Source organism: Gopherus flavomarginatus, chromosome 4 (assembly GCF_025201925.1).
Source record: "Gopherus flavomarginatus isolate rGopFla2 chromosome 4, rGopFla2.mat.asm, whole genome shotgun sequence".
NCBI classification, from domain to species: Eukaryota; Metazoa; Chordata; order Testudines; family Testudinidae; genus Gopherus; species Gopherus flavomarginatus.
Genome location: NC_066620.1, coordinates 154,420,920 through 154,446,021, shown reverse-complemented (window position 1 = coordinate 154,446,021; position 25,102 = coordinate 154,420,920). Strand labels below are relative to the sequence as shown.

Here is a 25,102-nt window from a genome sequence, read left to right as displayed (position 1 = left end):
ACATTACACTAGTGGTAACAATGCCACTAATCTAATGGCATCCTTTTTAATGCTGTAAGGGGGGAGCCTGATGTCAGAAATGGCGAAATGGAAATTGTTACTTATAGTACATATATAAATTGTCTTAAAGCCATGCGGTTAATAAACAAATTATTTAGGCATCTAAGATAGATTCAATTTATACCGTAACTTTTTCTATAATTATTAAGAATAAAATTCAGAAGCTTTAAGTGTATTCTCTTTAGTGTAATTTATTCTACATTATTCTTAATCAAAAATAACCCAGACATAACCCCCAAAATTGTCTTTATTTTTCATTTTAATCAGCATACACTTTTATTTTGTTTTGTCCTATTATTATTTAACAGATTTATTAGTTGCCCGCCACCATGGCATACGTAAAAATTTACATAATTAAAATCACACACACTGATACGGTCTGAAGCCACCCACCAAACAGGAAAAATCCACAAAAAAAGAAAAGCCAAATACATCTTAATGGAATCATAGAAATGTAAGGCTGGAAGGGAACTTTAGAGGCTAGTTCAGCCCCCTGCACTGGGGAAGGGCCAAGTATACCTAGACCTTCCGCGACATGTGTTTGTCTAACCTGGTCTTTAAAACCTGTAATGACAGGGATTCCATAGTTTCCCTTGGAAGCCTATTCCAGTGCTTACCTATACTTATAGTCTGTTTCCTTAAAAAGAAACAAAAAAGATATTATAGCATGTATGTGAGAAGAGTCGTTAAATAGCAGTAGATGAGAGCTGAAGATTTCAGGAATTCAGGCACATATTTCAATTTCACAGGAATAAAACAAAGAGAAAAGGACCTTGAAAGCATCTCTATCAAGACAGCAAACTGAGGAAAATCCATCAGAAGGTTACTGGCAACTACAGTTGGAAGCATTTAACATGCTAAGAAAATGACAAAACTACAACTTAAACTTCAGCATACTGGTTTGCCAAATGCTGGATCAACATCACACATTGCTTTGTTTGGTCAACGGGTCCTCCAGGCTGCAGTTGTTTATTAACCACTAAAAGCTAAGCTTGCTTTCTTCCCTGTACTTAACGGTGACCACTCAAGTAAGCAGAAGTGTCATGAAAAAATATATATCCTGTTCACAGAAACCCCCTATTCCTCCACAACATTCAAAATAGTATTGATTTTACCCTGGACTGGAAAATATGCTCATTGCAGCTGTCAGTACTGAACATGAACAGTAAGTTCTAAAGAAACCCTGAATTCAAGGTGGTACTAGATCAAGAGAGTGTAAGGAATTCTTTATAAGCTTGTTTCCCCATGGCTTGTCAATCCAGTACTCAAAAGGATTCCTCCTTCCCTCTGAGTGTGTGTGTGTGTGTACATATTTATGCATAGTTGAGGTTAATAATAAAAATGTCAACACTGGATACTTCGGACAAGATTTTCTATTGGAGTAAACTGGTATAGCTTCATTGAAGTCAATGGAGTTGAAGATCTTTTTCATTTAATTGTTAGCAAGCTCTGCTGGAATTTGTTGACTGTATTTCTATTGGCTGTTGTATGCAAAATCTAGAACTGCCTCACTCATCATGGATATGCAAGAAAAACCCTATAGCAACCTACAGATTTGTGGTGTGAAAGCCTTAAGAAAACAAATTTATATGTAAGAAATTACCCAGTCTCTCTATATTTAGCTCTTATTTTTAACCATAGGTGGTTTATTCTCTCTTGATGGTTCTGAACTCCCTGCCGAAAGCATGCAGAGACTTGATTTCTGCTGTTATAGTATCCCTCTATGGAGGTTTGTCAGACTGTTGCTGTCAGCATTAGTTTCTCCTAAAACTTCACGTTACATAAATTTGTCCTGCTTCTCTCAGCAATTTTGTGAAGATCATCCATTCAGCTGGACATAGCATGGTGGTCTGATGATTGAGAGAGGTTCTGACATATGGAATGGCTACAGTAGAAGTTTTCCATAATGGGCAGCCATTGTTTAAAATGTGTGTTTTTATTTTGTGGTTGCACAGCTGGAAGAGAAGATTATCATCAGTGCACCTAATCCGTGACTCTGTTACCAATGGTGACTTTATGGGTCAGGAACTTTGATCATAGCAACAGTGGGTTTGGCAGCATATAAGGGAAATGAACCTAAATAAGAGCTGAGAGTTCCAGGGAATCTTTAGTTGATTTCTCTCTTTATGATTGTGATCATATATCACATTTCCTTATGGTCACAAACTGTTTGAGTTTTTGCTACTATGTGATTCCAGTACTTGGGAATTGCATGAAATGAGAAACTTAATGTATTTTTTAAAAATGTTTAATATTAAAAAAGCAATTGCCATTCAGAAGTAAATGTTTAAAAAATATCCTATTTTAATGAAATACCTGAATATTTGCATTTAATTGAATATTTGCATTTCCTTTTCTGTCCCTGATATTTATCAATTAAGTTGTTAAAATTAATTTATTTTAAAAATATTGCATCTACTCCTTGCCTATGTCTTTCACTGATATCAAAATTCTGTGTTTGTAATAACATTCATTGTCATGGAACATGGTACCTATATAACAATTTGATGGCAATAATTTGAATACATTGAGCAGGAGCAACATACTAATTTAAATAATGGGAAACATTCTGTTAAAATACAAACTCCTAGTTGTTTAGCAATTATGTAAGAAAAATAATGTCTCAGTGCAATGGAAGTTTTTTCAAGTATAGTTTTAAACATTTGCTTGACTGTAGTGTGGACGTTAAATTAAATATCTGTAAATTAACACCTCAAAGGTCCTTCTTTATACTGTTGTGCTCTATTCTGTTCTTGTTCATTCCTAGTGAAGTGTCTTCTCAGTTCCCTGGACATACAGCTAACAGGAGAAAATAAATCCACTTGGCATCTCAGGATTTAGGGGAATAGGAAGGAGATGAGGCTAAGTCTTTTTAAGAATACCGGTACATGGTCAAAGAATCTGGCAGTATGGAAAGATCTGCTAAATTCATTACTCCTGATCAGATAGTGATTGTCAGTGTGAGGTGGAACACCGCAGGCAGTTATGTTACCCTCGTTTTTTGACATATTACCAATTGAATATTTTTGTATCTCATTCTACTTGAATATGTGACAACTTCGGGTTTTAAATTATATTTTAGGAAATAGAAGCAAATGGTCTCAGTTGTTTCATGACAATTAGAGTAGCTCCATGGATATTCCACATTTTAATCTGCTTGTTCATTAACAATATCCTTTAGAAAGCGACAAAGAGTCCTGTGGCACCTTCTAGACTAACAGACGTATTGGAGCATCAGCTTTTGTGGGTGAATACCCATTTCATCAGACGCATATAGTGGAAATTTCCAGAGGCAGGTATAAATATGCAGGCAAGAATCAGTCTAGAGATAACGAGGTTAGTTCAGTCAGGAAGGATGAGGCCTTCTTCTAGCAGCTGAGGTGTGAACACCAAGGGAGGAGAAACTGCTTTTGTAGTTGGCAAGCCATTCACAGTCTTTGTTTAATCCTGAGCTGATGGTGTCAAATTTGCAAATGAACTGAAGCTCAGCAGTTTTTCTTTGAAGTCTGGTCTTGAAGTTTTTTTGCTGCAGGCTAGCTACTTTTAAATCTACTATTGTATGTCCAGGGAGGTTGAAGTGTTCTCCTACAGGTTTTTGTATATTGCCATTTCTAATATCTGACCTGTGTCCATTTATCCTTTTACTTAGGGATTGTCCAGTTTGGCCAATGTACATAGCAGTGGGGCATTGCTGGCACATGATGGCATATATTACATTGGTAGACATGCAGGTGAATTGAATCGGTGATGATGTGGCTGATCTGGTTAGGTCCTGTGATGGTGTCGTTGGTGTAAATATGCAGGCAGAGTTAACATCGAGGTTTATTGCATGGATTGGTTCCTGAGTTAGAGTAACTATGATGCAGTGTGTGGTTGCTGGTGAGAATATGCTTAAGGTCGGCAGGTTGTCTGTGGGCGAGGACTGGCCTGCCTCCCAAGGCCTGTGAAAGTGAGGAATCGTTGTCCAGGATGGGTTGTAGATCACTGATGATGCGTTGGAGAGGTTTTAGCTGAGGACTGTAGGTGATAGCCAGTGGTCTCTGTCTGAGAGGTTGGAGCAAATGCGGTTGTACCTCAGCGCTTGGCTGTGGACGATGGATCGTGTGGTATGTCTGGGATGTAAGCTGGAGGCATGAAGGTAGGCATAGCGGTCGGTGGGTTTTCGGTATAGGATGGTGGTAATATGACTATCACTTGTTTGTCCCGCGGTGTCTAGGAAGTGGACCTCCCATGTAGATTGGTCCAGGCTGAGGTTGACCTCAATGAATGGGACAATAAGACTAATGCTCGTCAATATATATTTTTACAATGGAGCAACTATGCAACATATTGTCTGGGAAAATAATACAGGGATTGTAGGGGAAAGTAGTTAAAACTGTCAGAAAAATGCATATCTATAAGAAGAAAAGCCACTCCTTATGGGAAAGTCCTGCATAATTCAATAAGAAATGACAGCCCTGCTATAGATTTTTTTAAATTAACTTCTAGCATTCTATACTGAGGATAGAATTCTCTGTTAAATTCTGTACATGGTGAACATTCTATACGCAAGTTTTAATTTTCTATCAAATTTGACTTTTTTAATGTCATTTGTTATAGAACTCTATTTAGTTTCTGTAAAACCCTGTCACTTTCATCTCCATTAAATTTTATAGGATTCTTCAATATCGGAGTTGACTCATCAGTACAGCGATTAGAATAAAAATCATAACAGTTAATTTTTCCATTGTACAAAAGTACATTTAATGTGAGATTTTCTTTAGCTTTCTGTGTTGGAATATTTCAGCCAATTGTTCTGAAACGTCAGGCAAATTAATTTGAAGTACATAGATTTAAAAATACATAGCTGTAGTGGAAACCTGAAGAAATATGCTCTCAGTTTAAAGATAAACATATAAACAATTTTTATAGGGATAATTTAAAGAGAGCCTATTTTTCCTTCTTTGTAATTTCTTAATGCATTTTATAGAAATTATATTCTTAGTGTTATGGATGAACACCAACAGATAACCCCCCAATTTCATCATAGCCAGAGATATCTATGCATAGAGAGTTTCCTCCAGACATTGATTTCCTTGGGACAATTTCAGCCCTTTTTCTGAGAGGCTAAATGTCTTAACAACCAGCGAAAAATGGCTAGTTGTGAAAAATGTTTGATTAGCTATATTCAATTTACAAAATTTAGGTTCATGTTTTGTGATAAATTGATCAGTACGGTGTGCTGTCTGAAAACTCATCTTGCTAGAACAAAATAGGGAACATATTGTCCGAAATTACATCATAAAACTAACCAGAAGTACTTCTCCGAAGAGCAGAGTTTCTCAAACAGGGTTCGCCAATTGTATAGGGAAAGCCCCTGGCGGTCCAGTTTACCTGCCCCGTCCGCAGGTCCGGCCGATCGCGGCTCCCGCTGGCTGCGGATTGCTGCTCCGGGCCAAAGGGAGTTGCTGGAAATGGCAGCCACTTCAGCCCGCACCTCTTCCAGCAGCTTCCATTGGCCCGGAGCAGCAATCCGCAGCCAGTGGGAGCCGCGATCAGCCGAACCTGCAGACAGGGCAGGTCAACACACCGGCCTGGCCCTCCAGGGGTTTTTCTTACACAAGTGGCGACCCCTGTTTGAGAAACCCTGCCTTAGAGTATTGTTGGCATGTGATGAGTAAAGTGTTAGTCCCCCTAGGAAGGGTATGAAATGCAGGATATGTAGATTGACAAAGTGCTTCATTGCAAGGAAGCCTGATCTGCATAGACAGCTGTGAAAATAAAAATGTCATTCACTAGCTATTAAAACTCTTAAATGCAAGTTCTTTCAGTGATTTCTCGGCTGGCACATTTAACTTAATCAGAAAATGTTTTTGAAAGATTTTAAAATAGGATTGTGGGTCCTGCCTGGTAATAATATTAAATAGAAAAATCTGAGTTTAATTATTAATTCAATATCCGCTCTGTAATTCAAAAGAGCAGGAAGGGTAAGATCCTCACTTACCAAAAAAAGCGAGCAAATATGTATCACGCTGTTCAGCCATGAGAAAAAAATGTTAATGGTAAATAAGCTGCCAGTATTTACACACATGAGTAATGTATGCAGGCTAGTAGTCCAGTGGATTTGTTCATCTGCTTAAAGTAAAGCACATGTAGAACTGTTTTCAGGATCCAGGCTTGAGTAGATGTGGTTAGAAATACCCACAGAAGAAATAAAAACAAAATAAAACAAAACTCTGCAGATACTTTGTCAGGCTTGGCCCAAAGCCAGCTGAAGTAATCCTATTTGTCTTCAGTGAGCTTTGTGTCAAGTCTATAGAGTGTATGTAGATCCTTGTACTAACTAATTCTTACATAAGTTGTACTAAGGCCCTACCACAGTGTATGAAAATGTGCGGCAACCTTTTTTAAAGACCTTGAACCCAGTACATGTGCAGACATTTCGTATATACTTAAACATCCACTGATGCAGTTAGTTTTTGCTTTAAATTTGTTGTCTTTCAATTGCATTGAGTGTCCCCTTGTTCTTGTGTTATGTGAGAAAATAAACAGGAATGCCTATTTTATGCTGAGTGTCCAGCAAGAGTGGGAGTCAGAGATTTGGCCCAGGAGCAATTTAAAACAGACTGGAGTCGGCTCTGAAGTTAGCCTGTGGTGTATGCCAGTTGAGGATTGCTGGAATTCAATACTACCTGGGTGCTCCGCCTAACCATTCATTTCTATCTCCAAAATTACTGCTAATTCCATCTGTTGGGGAAAAAAAAAGTGGGGGGTGTCCTAGGACTAGCAGGAATAGGTTTTCAGTAAGTATTTGAAGTTAGTTGTTTCCAAGCAAATTAAAAAAATTAGTTTCCTCTCTCCAAAAATACCCGAACTTAAAGGAAATAACTTGCACAAGTACAGTACTTACACAGCTCTTGAAACAAGTGGCCATTCATAAGAATACAATTATATACACATAGTCAAAGCAAATTACATTTACAAACTCACAGCAGCTGGTGCTTTCAGCTGTAAGGAAAAGTTTTTTGTGCTCCAAACTTTGAGACACTTCAGCCTCTTTGGAAATTTGACATATTTGCCATTTTTCTTATTTTGAAGGTAAACTGTTTAAACAAATAACAGCTAATATAAAAAGCAACAATTTTATCTTTTAAATTTTAAAATATCTTATTTTTATTTTATTGTGTTTGCATGAAACAGACTTAAAGATAATTTGCATTTTATCAGCTAAGTCCCTTAGAATGCTGAACATTTCTTAGAAATCTTTTTTTTATCTGATTTATTCCTTATGCAGGAATCTTTTACATAGAAAAGAAATTTCTTCAAGTATAATGTGTCTTAACAAAGAAGATTCAACTCATTGTTAGGTCACTAAATGGCCTATGATAGGTTAAATTGAGGAATTCTAGGTAAAGTGAGTGAAGAAGTGAGTGATGGCATTTCAGTAGAGAAATGTGAGATGCAAAAGTCTGTTCTTCAACTCTGCACATATATGATTTATGACAAACGTATATTAGAAAATACCATAAAACATAATGAATCTCTAGAGCTAAGTTGACTTTCCTCTCTGAAAAGTTTTTGGACTCCCAGTAGCCTTTTCAAACCTATAGATCTGACCTACCTAACTAAACTCCCAAATCCAATATGCCCAAACTTCAAAAAAGTTGAGAACTGGTCCTGATCTTTGCAGCCAGTCCCTATCTGTCTAACGAGTCAAGTGAAATTTATAGATCTGAACAGCCTTCCATCTGCTCCCTCCAAACTTAACAATTTGGACCATTTAGTAAAAAAAAAATTAACTTCTTCAAAAAACAAACAAACAAAACAGAAATATTATTTTACTTACAATGTAATGGATCTTGGCATTGTGATTATTGTGGTTCCTGTTGTATACATATGAGAAAATATCTGATAGTAGAAGAGATGATATGATATAAATATTGCCATCCTCTCCTTATGAATATCCCTCCTTAAAAATAATTTTTGCTTTGTCACTAACAAGAAGTGAGTTCCTACATTTAAAAAAAAATTGTTACAGCGCCATCGAGATATACCCATCCAGTAACTGAGTAATTTATATAATCTTATTGTAACCTTTGTGCTGCGGACCTTCATCTCCACTTCTGTGTATTTATTCTTCGCACTTGTATCACGCCTAAAATTTATAGTATAATCGTTATGGGGTAAGGACCTTGGTTTTTACTTTTTGTATAAAGTGCCTTGCACACTGCTGAGTGCTGTAAAATAATAACTGGAGAGCAAGAATGTGCCTACTGGGACACAGAATATTACATCAATAACATAGAGTTTTAAAAGACTTCAGATGCTGAGGTAACTGTAAAAAAATGAAAATATTTCTGTATTGTCTGCTATTGTTTATATGTAGCAAGAGAGGATGAGAAATGGATCATAAACACATGGATGAAGGTGAGGAAAGTAAAAGAATAGAAGACACAGAAGTGGGACACTTAAAGGAGAAAAATCATCTCCCTTTGTGTGTCTTCTCTTTCTTTCCTGCTCTTTCTTTAACTAAGTAATGCATAATTTGCTACTCACAGAACCAGTCCACCATTTCCCAGAAGTCTGGAAAGCAACCCAGTATCAATTTTCAGCCAAGCATTTGCATGTGTAACTCTGTATATCAGTAACACTGGATGCTGCAAATTGCCTGTCAGGTGAGGCACTATGGGAACGTTTCTAAATAGTCTTCAGTTAATAGCCAGATGCATATAAGCACTTAGTCCAATTTGTGAAGTTGTTGGAAGGAACTGCAGTGATTTTAATCTCAGGTTGGAAAGGGTTGGGGAATATTCATATTCAACATGTATTTCAAAGCATGTATTAGTTTAATAGTTTTATCATGTTGCTCAAATCATATGTCTTTGCAAATATCTGTAACTTCTTGTCATAAACAGATAGTTAAGGATTAATAGAACAGGAGTACTTCATGTCTCTTTTGACTGTAAACGGTTAATAAGTTCAGTGAGCCTGGCTGTCACCTGACCAGAGGACCAATCAGGGGACAGGATACTTTCAAATCTTGAGGGAGGGAAGTTTGTGTGTGTGCTGTTAGTTTTGGTGGTTGTTCTCTCTGGGTTCTGAAAGTGACCAGATGTGCAACCAGGTTTTTCTCCAATCTCTCTGATACAGTCTCTTACATGTCCAGAATAGTAAGTACTAGGTAGATAAGGCGAGTTAGGCTTATGTTTGTTTTCTTTATTTGCAAATGTGTATTTGGCTGGAAGGAGTTGAAATTTGTATTTTCCTGAAAGGATTTTACTTTGTACTTGTATACTTAGGCTGGGAGGGTATTCCCAGTGTCTATAGCTGAAAGACCCTGTAACATATTCCATCTTAAATTTACAAAGATAATTTTTACTATTTTTCTTTCTTTAATTAAAAGCTTCTCTTGTTTAAGAACCTGATTGTTTTTCTATTGTGGTGAGACCCCAGGGGACTGGGTCTGGATCCACCAGGGACTTGGTTGGGAGAAAGGAGGGAAGGGGAGAGAGAGGTTAATTTTCTCTCTGTGTTAGGATTACTTTCTCTCTCAGGGAGAGCTTGGGAGGGGGAGAGAGAAGGAGGGGGGAAGGTGAATTTTCCTCTCTGTTTTAAGATTCTAGGAGTTTGAATCACAGTAATCTTCCAGGGTAACCCAGGAAGGGGAAGCCTAGGAGAGGCAACTGTGAGGGAAAGGGTTTACTTTCCTTGTGTTAAGATCCAGAGGGACTGGGTCTTGGGGGGTCCCCGGGCAAGGGTTTGGTGGGACCAGAGTGTACCAGGCACTGGAATTCCTGGTTGGTGGCAGCGCTACAAGTACTAAGCTGGTAATTGAGCTTAGAGGAATTCATGCTGGTACCCCATCTTTTGGACGCTAAGGTTCAGAGTGGGGAATTATACCATGACACTTCTAATATATTATTCAACATTTCTGTCCAATAACAGTGGCTCCAATTCAACAAGGTACTCAACTCACGCTTAACTTTAAATACTTGAGTAGTCCCATTGACTTCAATTTGATTACTCGCATGGTTTAAAGTTAGGTATGTGCTTATGCACATTGCTGATTCAGGTCCCAAATCTGCAGTAATCTTTGTGAAAGTTTTCCACTACAGCATGCTAAAAATATATAATAGTGGGGGGAGAAAAATAAAAAAGGCAGATTATCTGACACAGAAAACACATTTATAATATAATCATGCAAAGTTTAGCAAATCCTTGCATTTACCGTTTGTAAAGATAGGGAACAGTTTTGTTCTGAAGTGCTTGGTTAGAGTGATCACTTTATGAATTTTGAGATGGATTTTCAAAGGGATTTCTGCTCCTAAATCTCTGGGTCACTTTTGAAATACTTCCCTTAAATGTATCTAAATGGCCACATTCCAAGTTATGTGAAAATATTCTAAAACTTATTATTCTTGTAAATATTTGAAAGCCTAGATTTTATCAGTTCTACTGAACTTCTGTCAGTAGTAACTGACATCATGGACATTGTTACTGACTTCAGAGGGGACTACTCACGCTACTAAACATTAACATTATAGTGTTTGTGGCATCAAATCCTAATTCAGCATCCAGAGAATGTAAAGGTAGCTATGGTGGAATAAATAATAAAAGTCCCTGTAAAAATATCTGATAGTAGCAAATGCCTCTAGTGGCCAAAGATGGGACACTAGCCAGGGAGGGCTTTGAGTTACAATAGAGAATTCTTTCTCAGGTGTCTGCTGGTGGGTCTCACCTACATGCTTAGAGTCTAATTGATCACCATATTTGGGGGTTGGGAAGGAATTTTCCCCCAGGTCAGAAGGCAGAGACCCTGGGTTTTTTTGCCATCTTCTGCAGCGTCAGGTACTGGTCACTTGCTGGTTTGGACTTGTGTAAGTGGTGAATTATCTGTAACTTGAAGTCTTTAAATCAATATTTAGTAACTCAGCCAGAGATTATGGGCCTATTACAGGAGTGGGTGGGTCAGTTTCTATGGCCTGCAATGTGCGGGAGGTCAGACTAGATGATTGTGATAGTCCTTTCTGACCTTAAAGTCATGAGTCTAAGATATACTGTTGTCCAGTATATCTGGATACTGGATCACTCTATGATTGGCTGTTCTCTTCATTTCCTCTGAAACGCCTGGCATTGGACCACTGTCGGAAGACTAGCTGGACCATTGGTCTGACCCAGTATGGCCGTTCTTATGTTATTAGAGGACTTTCCCACAGAATTATTTAAAATAATATATTGTAAGTATCATAATGAACATTTTTTAAAGAAGTTTTATGTAAGAAAATAACCAATTTGTTACCTTAGCTTCATATATTATTTTTCATTATACCTAATGCAATTTTGTAATCAGCCAATCAGTTTGCTAAAATATCACTTATTCCATGATTAACAAGAAGTGAAGTACAGAATACAGTACTGATCCTGCAATTAGATCCATATGGATATGTTCCCGCACAAAACTACATTGACTTCAGTGGGATTATGCGGTTGCAGGACTTCACCTACATGGATTTAATTGCGCGATTGAGACCTCATTTTCCACCTCTGAAATAGCTCATTGATAAAATAAAATTTCTTATTTATTAATATGCAGAAGAAAATCCTCACAGTCAGGTGCACATTTTTTTAAAAAGCCCCAAACAGCCCCAAGTTCAAACACATTGTAGTTCCATTACTTTGCATATTTTTGATTTATTTTTTGGGGGGATTGTGTCACGTGATCAAGCCTCCATCACACATCCAACTAGCACTTCTGGAGCTTTAAAAATTTCTAAGCAGTGTATGTACTCAAGATGAAAGGCTTTTAAAATGCAGTATAAATTTCTCACAATTTTTAAATTGCAGCATAAAGTCCAACTTTAACATCCATTTGGGATTCTCTCCCTATAAAGAGAAAATTCAAGTAGTGGTTTTGGAAGTCTTAACATTTATTTTTATTTTAAATTAGGTATAATAGTGATAACATTAATAGAATGAAAGTCTGCAACCACTTAATAAGTAAATGTCTTGGCTTTACCACTATCTGTCCGTAAGGAAAGACCATTACTGGAGCACAAACTCATTCTATTAATGTTATCTCTTGGTTCTATTTTTCAGTATTTATTATGCAACTTTTCCAAATTACATTTCTTCAGGTTTTAAATAGGGACACTAAACAATGTGGAATGCTTGAGAAGGACTATAAAGATTGTAATACTTGGGTGAATTAAACTAAGAGTCTGAACCAAACAAAAAAGAAGGCTGAGATGTCACTCCCTCCATGCGTAAGGGCAGTTTGAATACTACAATTAGAATGAATTAATACTGGCTAAGGGAGATTATTAAAATAATATGGGACCTTTCTAAGTTGCTGGTTTGAATTCAGAGTGGATCCCTAATGACTGCAAGAAGGTGGTAGAGTTCTTCTGTTGAATCAACCTGTTAAGTGCTGTTGGAACTCTGCAGCGTGATGCTGACTGATTCCTGCTGACTGATTGTGGCAGGGATATAATGCAGGAGGAATGGCTCAAGAATGGAGATTCTTGGGCTCTAGGACAGAGAGAGCTCTTCAGGAACACCCTGAGAGATATCTGTGTTTAGGAAGACAGCCTAGGGTTATGTTTCTCCTCCTGCTATTTGAATTACCAAGGAAGACAGACCCTAGAAATGGGGTAAGATGATACTAAATACAGTCAGGGTGACAAAATGAGGGGGGGCAGAGAGCAGCATCCCCCACTCGCTCCCAACACTTTGGGTAACATTTTGTCCCCCCGGCTGGTAGTGCTGCTGCTGCTGCAGCCTCAGAAGCCGTGCAGTGCTGAGCCACCAGGTCTTCTCCCTCTGCCCCATGGAGAACAGCAGCAGTGGAGGAGTTCGGGCTACTACAGCTGCCTGTAGCCGGGGCAGTGCTGCCTCTTTGGGTTTCCCACACGCTGCCTGTGGGGGAGGTGGAGAACTGAGGAACTGGCCCTGGGGGTGCTCTTGGGGAGGGAGGATACTGGCGAGATGGCACTGGTGGAGCTGTGGGGGAGGTGGGATGCCAGTGACTCAGAGCTGGTGTTGGAGGTGCTGTTGGGGAGGCGGGATGCCAAGGACTTGTAGCTGGCTCTGAGGGTGCTGAGGAATGGCGTTGTCACTGCCAGGCTCTTTTCTGCTGTGCAGCCTGTGCAGGACCCACCCAGAAGGCATAGCTCCACCCCTGTCTCCTAGTAATGCCTGAGATGGTGTGGGACAGGGCCACGCTGGCTCAGTCCCAGGTATCTGCCTAGTGCAAAGGACCCAGCCTGTCTGCAAGGAGTCGGGGGATGGTGCAGAAAAGCACCAATCCTGCCCAGCAATTCTACTTCATGGCTGAGGCTCAGATCTGGTAAGGGCCGCCTCGCTTGACCCACCGGACTCTAGCCCATAAATATTCCCTCTCCACAGTGTCTACCCCAATCTCCTCCTCCCCCAAAATCTCTTAATCCCACTCCACACCCAGAGATCCACAGCCCCTAAACTCTACCTCTCGCTCTGAAGTGAAAGTAAGCCGGTACCGTCTGGGGATTTGAAGGGCTCTGGGCGCCCTGCCAGCTGAAACTGAGGCCTAGAGCTTAAATGGCCTCTGTACAGATGCACAAGGTGTGGAGTAGGCTCCAGTGAAACTCAGCCCTAAACTTCTGGGGTGGTTCTGGCCACAGTTTCAGGCTTGCATTGCCATAAGAGCGTGGACTCCCCTAGTCCGTGATCCTGTGACGGCTAGATATTCCAAAAGGGGAGGTAGGGTCATGGCATATAGAGCTAGATAGCTGGGGAGTGCAGATGGCCTACTCACCCTGTGCATCTGGGAGCTCCTGCTGCTGTGCTGCATCTCCACCCCACCCCTCTACAGACCATTTTTGAACAGGCATTACTATGTCCAAAATAAGCACTGTTACCGGCAGTCACAGTACGGGGGCCAAGGACTGACTGCATATGGAGAGTACACTATCCTCTCCACCATAAAGATTTTCCACTGGTCAGGGGTGAGGGAGAATTGGAAGCTTGATGTAGCTGATCTGTGGGTTAAAATAAAGGATTTTGGTCTCTGTTACTTTCCATCTAGCACTTTTCACAACATTAATCTCACTTTTTATAAAGAAAATCCAACCTTAAAATGCTTAAACTCACATTATAATGAAAATAATACCAAGTAGCAAGAAGTGGTGTTACTTAAATGAATTACGTAGTGGGATACTGATAGTCATATGTTTGTGCTTCTAGTTGACAGTTAAGACAAACGCATATTAAATATGGAAAGCAATGTGATTTCCTGGTTCAGTGGAGGATTATGTCCCAATCTGAAGTTAACTTACCACTCTCAGTATTGCTATTTAAGACTGTAACCTCTGCAAGCTTTAAATAGTGATTTTCTCTTTCCGTACTGCCATCCCAAGGCTCTATACCAACAGAAGGGTCAACAAGAAAACCAACCTGAAAGCAGATCCCAGAAAAAGCATAGTGTTTATTTGATATTTGCCAGGTAAACATATATCCATACATGGACAGTTCATAGGCTGACCTTTTCACTAGGAAATGCTATGACACTGGGTTGGATTGAATGACCTACTGCCGGTGTTTTCCCCAGGGGGTATTCGAATTTACAGGAAGATGAGGGCCAAGGAGTGAGACCATGAGGGTGAAGATGGCACCATAGTAAAAACTGAAAAACATAAGTTTTAGAATTCTAAAACAAAAAATATTATTTAAAAAGATATATATTTAAATTGACTTTTGAAAATATCATAATAATTAAAAGGTTTAGTACAGAAACTCCCCGACATAATGACCCCTCAAGATAGCAATGATGTAAGATAATAACCTTTGCAAATATTATGCATTTTAAAAATCTTAACCTACTAGGAAATGTATATTTATATAAATTTCCCAGACACAAATCTGGCATTCTGAAGTAAAGTCACTAAAACATACTAATATGGTTGTTCCAAGAATGAAAAATTGTATTACTTCCTTCTGTGTGGACATAAACTTTCATGAAATTTCAATAAAAAAGGAGGAGTTCCGTTTATTGTGGTTGCCTGGTTGCTGTAAGCAAGTTTTGTACATTTTCATCGGCAAAGCTAACTCTTGGCCCCACATTTTAAACATAATAAAACACCAATAAACATCAGCATTTTATTTTATGATGGTTTGTTGTTGTTTATCAATCATAATTTGAAATTTTGAGTTTGGCCAACATCACCAAAATGAATATCCCAACATTGTCGCAACAAACACAGTTGTGTAAGGAAGTTAATCTTTGTTCATACTTTTAAAACCTATTATGCTTTTTCAGGGACAAGTGTTTTATCATATATATGCTTTTAAAGTGTGTATTAATGTTTCAATTTCAATGCAAACATCCAACCAACAACTAAATGCAATTTTTTTCCAACTAGAAATTTTTTAAAACAATTATATCTATTTGGAAAACAACTAGACTGGCAACACAGCTAACTAGTTGACCACTGAGGGGAATAATGTGGGAGTTCAGAAGGGGTAGGGAAATCCTTTTCCTCATGCATTTTCTATTTCCAACTGCTTTGAAAAAAGATGCTACCATACAATTGCATGTGAGTAATACGGAGAAACATGACATTTCTGCAATTCACTTGTGTTAAAGGGGTATCTCCTATCCATGCCATCATGTGTGGTGAGGAGTAACCTTATACAAACCTAGGCGGATAGCTCACTCTTGGGTTGCAGCGTTCCTTGTGTTCAAAACAATCCAGCAATCTGAGAAAATATCTAGCATACCACTATTGAGAAACATGGGTGTTTGACAGGAATTGATTATATGGGTTCAGTGGAAGAGGACTACAAGGAAAGAGACTTCTCTACACCTGCTGGGCCCAGAAAGCAGAAGTCCAGCCAGGAGACCTTAGTAAATGTTAGGAGGAAGGGTCAAGATCTCTTATCGCTTATCTTGACCCTACTCTCCACTGGATCCAGGGTTACATGAGCAGGTCTGTGGTTCTGCTCTTGCTCCTTCCTCTGCCTAGCCAGGAGGGTGAGTCTGCAGAGGACTTTCTGAGGATGAGAGAAAGTTTGTGAGATGATAATTGGTATCTGTATCAGTACTATCTGGAAAACATACTACTGGATTCACCTATCCCAGATTGCCACAATCCCTGCACTCACCAAGCTGTTTGGGAAAGCAGGAAGACTTGAGTGCCATTCTTGAGTTGGCTGCTAAGGATGCTAAAATTTCACACAAGCCCCACGTCCACCTTCAGATTAGTAGGGTATGTTTGTAATACTGTGCATGCCTGGTGGCCTGAATAAGCAGACTTTGCCAAGTCTGGGCCCCTCAGGGTATGTCTACACAGAAACTAGTCAACCCTCCCACCTTTCAGGATCCTAGAGCCTGGAAGTCTACACAGACCAAGCCCAGAAATCTACACCGCAATGAAATAGCCCTGTAGCCTGTGCCCCGCATGCCTGAGACAGCTGGCACAGGTTAGTCATGAGTGTCTAGTTGCTGTGTGGACATACCCTCAGAACAAAGATAATTTTTATTTACAGACTGTGTGGTTGACTCTCAGAATGTACTGATCACATGCAAGTCCATGGATTTCAGTGCCAGATGCAGCTGCTCAGCACTTCTTGGGATAAGTCCCTAATACACTAGAAGTTGTATATAACATTCACTTATATAACAAATAATACTGGCTTTTAGATTATTTGAGTTTCCTTACATGTTTAAATGTGGCTTGGGAAGTATACACTCTAATTTCTTTGTTCCTGAAATATGTTGCTTCCTGGCAGTGTCTCTCTTTGAATGTATAATAGATGTGCTAAATGTAATCTGCATGCAGTTTAACATAAAACACATCTATAAAATGAATGTAACATTGATACCAGTTGTTATTTTAATATAAATCCCTAAGAAGAAAGGGAAGCTTTACTTCTGTTGTCTGGGCTGTGTCTATACTGTGATATAAATAGAATGTTGGGATTTTCAGAGGTGTCAGTCTGGCATAGCTCACCAGAACTTAATTTGTGAAGGATGGCTTCTGAAAGTAAAAGCCTTACTAACTTTCTTCCTTGTTTCTGTTAACAGGAAGAGTGCTTCTTGAATCTAGAGGCTCCTATTTCAAGAGTATGTGGCTACGACACTCCTTTCCCTCATATCTTTGAACCTTTCTACATCCCAGACAAATGGAAATGCTATGATGCCCTTCGAAAAATGATTAATTATTGATAAAATTATTGATGAAGTCTACAACCGTTCTAACCAGAGTAAGTGGAAGATTTAAAGGTTACAGTACTAGTTCATTTTAAAAGCAGGAATTGGCTATTGCTGCTTAAGCTCATGGTTCAGAAAGGTACTTAATCCCCTGCCTAACTTTAAGCACATAAGTAGCCCCCCTGTAGTCAATGCTCATAGTGGAGCACATGTTTGAGTACCTTGCTGAATTAGAATATAAAATACTTTGCATTCTGAGAAGTGTGATTGATTAAGAACAATTGTTGATTGAAAGAAAAAATCTATATTGCTTCAAGTATTTCACATATGAAAGCCCATTCTGTTTGAACTTTAAAACCTCCTGTGGCTCATTGTGGGTTCAAACCTATGACAGGTGGGTCATCTTCAACTCATGTTGACTTTAATGGGAGCTGAGAGTACTCAGCCGTTTTCAGGATTGACCTTGAAGACATGAATTTCCTCCAGTCTTATATTATATTCAAAAATACTGAGAATCATAGAATATTAGGGATGGAAGGCACCTCAGGAGGTCATCTAGTCCAACCCCCTGTTCAAAACAGGACCAATCCCCAGACAGATTTTTTGCCCCAGTTCCCCAAATGGCCCCCTGAAGGATTGAACTCACACCCCTGCATTTAGCAGGCCTATGCTCAGACCACTGAGCTAGCCCTCCCATCATAAGCCCTGTTATCTAAAGTTTATTCTACAAATAATAATCAAATATTACATTTTCTGTATAATTTTTCCAGCTTCTTTGCCCACTCACCCAGTGAGATTTCAGCTGTTTGCAAAATCCTGCAAGGAAGCAAGTGGTATTAAATTTCATTACTTGTATCTAAATCATTAGGATGTTTAAAACACATTCCTAGTCTTAAATTTATTTTCAATGTAATAGCAAAAATCTGTTCTTTTCCTTCATAAACATACATAGTGTTAGACTGTTCATCGGCCAGCAAAGTCTTTGAAAGGACGCTGAAAATGACTATAATAGATCTTCTGTATTTACTGGCTGATGTTATGATGTAAATCTTTTTTAAGCAAGTAGTTGATTTACTATGGATTTCAGTGACACTGTAAAATAGTAGCATTATAGCTACTGTATTTAGATATGCAATGGGAGGCAGTTGCTGGGATCCATACTTCATGAGCCTCATCTTTCTAACATAAAAAGAAATTAGAAAATAGCATAATCCAAAGGTACTTTATATATTGTGGAGTTTCTCTTGCTCCCATTGAAGTCGCATTGACGTTAGTGGCAGCAGGATTATGCCCTATAATGGGGACCCATTCTTGTGTTCATACTCCCAGTATATGGCTGTGCTCTCATGTAAATATCCCATCAGAATATACCCTGTGGATGATGTAATGTTCTTACCTCAAAGTCTTGAGCTGTTATACAGCTTCACCAAGGCATAGTATTATATACCTGCAGCTGGCAGCATTAGGACAGACCTTAATGCTTGATACAACTACTAAGAGAGGAACTACCATTCTGCAGTGTTCAGTTAAGCTGTGAAGTCTTAGTTGAATGTGTGAGGTGCATTAAGTAGCCAGTGTCTCTCATTTTTGTAGATGTTTCTTTTCAGGTCTTTTTTGTCCTGGTATTTGTTTTCTTACCTTCATTTTGTCCCCAGAGTAGGAAGCTTTAAGGGCTCACCTACATGTGATCAGAAGTTTACCCTTTCAGATCACTAGTCTGTTTTGCTCAATCCAAAGAGTCCCTGTCTCCATGAAATACTGTGGATCTACTTAGTAACTCCACATTTACCATATTTACCATATTGCCTCTCCCTTTGTGGATTCCAGGACTAGCTACTCCAAGAAGCTGTCATTTAAGGTGTCAAGAAACTGTTTCTCTGCTTCCCTTCCTGAGGACATGTACCCAGTCAGTATGACCACCATACTATGTCATGTGAAATATCATAGCATTTCTGTATATTTTAAAAGTAAGGACATCCTATGTTAGCTGAGATTTCATTATGGTAGTTGTGGGTAAGTGCTTATTTTTTTAATGCCAACCACTGTTGATATAAAAACAACAAGGAGTCCGGTGGCACCTTAAAGTCTAACAGATTTATTTGGGCATCAAATAAATGCCCAAATAAATCTGTTAATCTTTAAGATGCGACCGGACTCCTTGTTGTTTTTGTGAATACAGACTAACATGGCTACCTCTGATACTTGACACTGTTGATATGAAATTGTCCCTCATGTTTTACCTGTACTGAAGTAAATTTGTCCAATCAGTTGTTCCCTTAATTTGACACCATCGTACATTAAATCAAACTGTCTCCAGAGAACTGTGTCTCTGTAACTATCTGAATGCATCTTTTCTTATTTTGCACATGGTTGAAACTTTAGGGAGGTTATCAATGGAGCATGGTTGGTTGTCCCTGATCTGTTCTTATTTAGGGAAAAAAACATCTCCTATGACAGAGGAGAAGCAAATCCAGAAGACTGCCCTCCTGGGGATGTAAAAGAGGGGTCTGCAACATCTGCAGGATCATAGTCTATTCCCATCTCTGACCGTGCATAGGATGGGGATCAGGGGAGTCTGTGCAGGGAGGCAGGCTGTGGGAAGGCGGTAGACATGCGCACGACATGTGTGCCACTTTTGTCCTCTGGAAACCAGCATGCAACCGTCTATAAAGTGAATGTAGACTTAATATGAATTAACTTTTGGATATGTCCCTTTCACCACCTTCCAATTTGTACTGTGGATCCCACCACGCAAAAACTGTCAAAGGGGACTACTGGGGCAGCTGGTAGTACTTAGTCGGCATTGCTGTAGAACTAGGCTCACTGAGATGAGGGAAAGCCACAAGGCTAGGGAGGGGGCAGGAGGCAATGTAGAGACACAGGCTAGCAGTGACTTCCAGCTGATTTCAGGTTACAGGGTCCATAACCTCTAGTCATGCTGTTGGGGGTCAAAATAGGTTTTGTCCCTCACAAAATAGGTTTTCCCATCGGTGATGGGAAATCTTGGAGTGTCATGTCCTCTTTGCAGGTTATTCAGTGTGAGTGTAGTGAAGAGACGTAGGTCTAGGAAATTTTGAGAGAAGTCTCATAAAATTCTTTGCATAGTTTTTTCAAATCATTGTGGCTGGGATTCTGTATTATGGTGTGCACCCAAGTTTGGCCTATCCACAGCTCATATATCCCATCAGTTTATAATTATTTAGGGGTATTGCAGTATTTAGTTTTTACAGTAAATATTTGCTTTGGCTTCTTAAAAATAAATAAATGGATATTACAGTTTCCTGTGCAGGTTGCACTGAATTGTTATTGCTGTGCCTTTATTTCCACTTGTAACAAGTTTTTCCTTGTTTAGTTAATATTTTTAGAAATTAATCTACTTGTCAGAGGCAGTAATTACAAAAGATCCGTGTTCAGCCATCTGCTCCACGGAGTTCAGATGGAAGGATAATGTGTTTTTATCTGTATTGCTATGAAAATGAAAGCATAATTGTAGCATTTGCTGGCTTTTGTACTCAGCGTATATACTCATTGGTGAGGTAGTTTGTTGATCCGGAATTCTGAGGTCAGTATGTTGCAAATCCATTTATATGCAGGGAGCACAGCAATCTCCTGTAATAACTACCTTCAAAGAGACTGGAGATTGTCTTACAGTTCATGAGGCCCCAACCAGAGCAGAGCCATATGTTGCTAAAAAGGTGGAATATCAGACCATGAGTTGTCCCCTTCTCATCCTAGTGCTGGAAAGACAGAGGGGATCTACAGGTGCGTGTTTCTATTGCCTCTGATTATACTGCCAGAGTCGAGTGTAGGGCTGGCTGTTAGCTGCAGAGCTGGCATAGATTTTAGGATCCCAAATAGCCACTTGCTTTGGTTATGCTTGTGAACAACTTGATGTGCAGCAAGTAATTTTCATGTTTCCTACCTGTGATCAAGTCTTTTATTGGAGACTTGTATCCATTACTTTTAAACAGATGGCAAAAACTAATCAAGTTACAGCTCTGTGGTACATATCTTTGTCTCTCTAACTTGTAGTTATTTGTTTTGATATTTTCAATATACATATCTATCACACAGTATTCAGAGAAGGAATAACATATAAATCCATCCCTCTCCATTCACAGAACTAAGCATTACTAAAAAGGTAATTTTGAATGTTTTGCAGAAAAACAAGGGCACTTGTCCTGCAGCTAGCTGAGCACAGGTTTACCCTGCTCCCAATGGGGCTGCACGTAGGCATTTGGATTCACTTGCAGCATTGTGCCTAAGCCTAGTCAAAATTTCTGAACTGGAGACTGAAATAGTTCATTTCTAAAAGTAGCCTCTCTGCTTTGTGCCACGTATTTTTTTTAATTTTTTTTCCCCCCTGACTGGCTGCATGCATATGTGTTGACAATATATCACATGTACACAGTCATTTCTCTCAATGTTGACGTTTGTCATGTCTTTCCTGTTCATAGACTGAGTTGATAATATAACATTGTATGACTCATCAGTGAAAGATAAGAAGCATAAAGTTTCCACATAACTAAGTCAGACCTTTCAACAGCTTCTTGGCTGCTAGTGAGTTCACATTAGACATGGCACTGTTAAAATCTATAGCTCTAAATGTTAGCTTCCAGGTGTGCAGCTGTGCTTCAAACAACATTTAATCAAAATGAGAAGAAGGAATGAGATGAACATGACTATATATTTCCTGTATAGCTGGTGTGATTAGTGGCTATTCATAAAAAAGCCAGCACATATTAGAAAGTGCTCTTGTGTAACACACAAAATATCAGGGGCAGTTATAATACACAGATGGCAGAGTATCAGAGGGGTAGCCGTGTTAGTCTGGATCTGTAAAAAGTGATAGAATCCTGTGGCACCTTATAGACTAACAGACGTATTGGAGCATGAGCTTTCGTGGATGAATACCCACTTCGTTGGATGGCAGAGATATCATCAGACCATTCCAAATGGCCTCCCTCTTGCCATGCACAACTTTGTATTCTACAGGACTATATTTTTCTGTCTGTTGCCAAGATCTGCATTTTAAGGCTCTTTCCCTAACAGATGGAGATTCATCTGTATGAGAGAGATATGTAATTTATCTACTCCTGTTACACATTGGTATGTCTGTGTATACATTGTGATAGTGTAGGTGCTACTAGTAGTTACACCTATTTAAGAAGTTACCTAACGCTTTCCATCTACCATTCCCTATTTTCATTTATAATTTTGCCAAACTTAAACCATTCAGTCTCGAATTTCTTGGCTTTCTCTACCTCAAGCAGATTTTTTAAATTTCAACAAAAAAAGGCTGTTTCTGAGAAAGAGGTTGGGGGAAATTGGTAGTTTTGCCCATGATGAATTTTTCCCCAACGATTTCTCTGAAGAGTTCTCATGCTTCATTGGTTTGGCATAGAGACCTAAAATTTAGACTGGCAGTAATCATGGAACCAGTAAGGTGCCTTTTGCTGTCCCTATGAAAATCTGTCCAGATTATGGTGAATTATAAACCTCTGAAAATTGCTATTTGCACATACTGCTAAAATCTCTAGACACTACATCTGCTCTGGCCCAACAACTGCCTGCATGCTAGTTACAGTGAGTATATTCCAGCTCCTCAGAACTCCTACTTGCTCCCAGTCCCACTCAGCTTCCTACATGTAAAGCACAGCTAGAGCTCCAAACAAGTCATGGGTGCAGAAGCAGCAGGGCTTCCTGATTCCTTTGTGTGAGAAGGTGTGCTGAGCCAAGAGACAGAAGGAGAGCTACTACAGACTGGTATTCTGTGCATTTCGAAGTACTTATTTATGGGTCATGGCTTCACACCACTATTTTAGGAGGAAGGAAAGTTATCATTTTTCCCCCTCACCATTTTACAGATAAAGTATGTGAGAGGTTACAAAAGGTCACTTCTGGCACATTAGAGAATAAAACCCAGATGTCTAATATGGCAGGAACAAGTCTCACCCACTTAACCACACTGCCTTTCAAAGTGAAAGTACAGGATTCATGTGCTTGGCTGTGCTGTCTATAACGACTAGAACACGCTCCTCCAGAGCCTGGAATAGAATCCAGAAGTCCTGATTCCCAACATCCCAATACACTACTGGCTAAGTATGTTTGGCATCCCCCACTAATGTCTGGTCCACATAGCAGATAACAGCCAGCTAATCCTACCAATTACTTCTTTATCTGAGCTGATAGAGATCTGTGCTGTTGTTTGAAATGTGTTGAGTTCAGACCTTGCGGATGATCCATCCGGGAGAGGGAGGGGGCTTAACGTGGTTCCAGATGGAACTTCAGTTTACTTTTTTTAAAAAACCTAGAGAATTATATACAAAATATTACAATAAAATTCTTTCATTACGCCTCATCAGAATAGTGTGACTAAGGAAGAGAGTTAAATAAAGAGGAAGGACATTCTCTTTTGCTTAAGGCACTGGAGTGGGACCTAGGAGAACTTAACCTGCCATAGACTACCCAGCCAAGACTGTATAATAATGCATATGCAGAAATGGTCCAAATTACTGTTGCATGGGCAACCTTAATTCTGTCATTTCCTAACTTTCACCCTTTGCAGCCTTAATATTCTTTTAATGTAGTTTTCTATATGTAATAAATATATTCTATTGTTAACTGGCCGTTTAGGTACTTATAACATTGTATCTATTTTGTACAGTGTTAGGAAATAACAAAAATAGCCTTGAAGTTAAATGTTCCAGAACAACATTTCCTGTTGGACTGCATGACTGGAATAAATTGGAGCAAAAGATATGGGGTTAGTTGTGTTTAGAAAGTCTCCTGTCACCATTAAGGTGCAAGCGAGTTTAATCAAAATTTATATATGATATGAGTAAAGGGAAATCATCTTTTATTTCCTGCAAGTAACATTATACATGAAATGAAAGAAGGAGATTGTGGTTTGGGGAGGTACCTATTTAAGCTATGGATATTACTTTCACCCTAAATGTGTATAATTTACTTTATCTTCTACTTTTGCAGAGATGAGAGGAAGAAAAAGAATATACAGAAGCCTTCTTTAGAACTCTTGGCATTTATTCAGATGTGTGTTTTCTGGAAGTCCTATAGCAGATTATCTTCTCTGAAGTAAATCCATCCAGAATGTCATCTTGGCTAATCTTCAGAAGCTCAGATTTTCCCCTAATTATGAAATCAATGATGGACAGGTGATTGCTGTAATAAATAGTTTCAAATGTATTAAAGAAATAAATTCCAGATGTAGTATGAACTTTATTCACTTTGCAATGCTTCACTAGGATACATCTTTAAATGACTTCATTGTGTAAATATTATGTGGGATTTTATTCAATAAAACATATTGTACTCATGTGGTCTCTCTTTGCTTTTTCTGTTTTGGGAAAAGTCCAAAAAGATCCTTATTTGGTAACGATACATTTTAAACAAAAATAATGTTGAAGCAGAAAAACCGATCTGTGTGTCAAAATGGACAGTGGTTGCATAGTTTCTGACATTGGGGCCAGATGGTGAGGGCAGGACTTGGGAAACATGGGATCAATTCACTCCTCCCCCACAGACTTCCTGTGTGACCTTGAGTTCTCTGTGCCTCAGTTCCCTATCTGTAAAAACTGTGATAATAGCACTTCCCTACTTCATAGGGGTGTTGAGGATAAATGCATTAAAGAGGGTGATGCTTTTTGAGATCTACTGATGAAAAGTGCTATATAAGAACTTGGTATTTTCATTATTATATAACCACTGTCATTAATTGTCATTTTTCATCACTATAATGGTCTCCAATAAGAAGATCCTAAAGAACTGATTCCTCTCCTCTCTCTTCCAAATTAATTAAAAATGTGCAGTGGGAGAGGAGCTACTGATACTGGTTGTATAGCTGATGGGCTCCATTGC

General features: G+C 39.0%; 1 protein-coding gene across 2 annotated transcripts in view; it reads left to right on the top strand.

Moving 5' to 3' along the window:
* The window catches only part of BCKDHB (branched chain keto acid dehydrogenase E1 subunit beta), a 277,474-nt gene extending 252,914 nt beyond the window's left edge, over nucleotides 1–24,560 (top strand). For both annotated transcript variants that reach the window (XM_050950169.1, XM_050950168.1), the window contains 2 exons: nucleotides 17,099–17,277; nucleotides 24,215–24,560. In XM_050950169.1, the coding sequence (XP_050806126.1) occupies nucleotides 17,099–17,239 (141 nt within the window). In that variant the 3' untranslated portion in view covers nucleotides 17,240–17,277; nucleotides 24,215–24,560. The remainder of the gene's footprint in view (nucleotides 1–17,098; nucleotides 17,278–24,214) is intronic.
* Nucleotides 24,561–25,102: the final 542 nt, after the last annotated feature.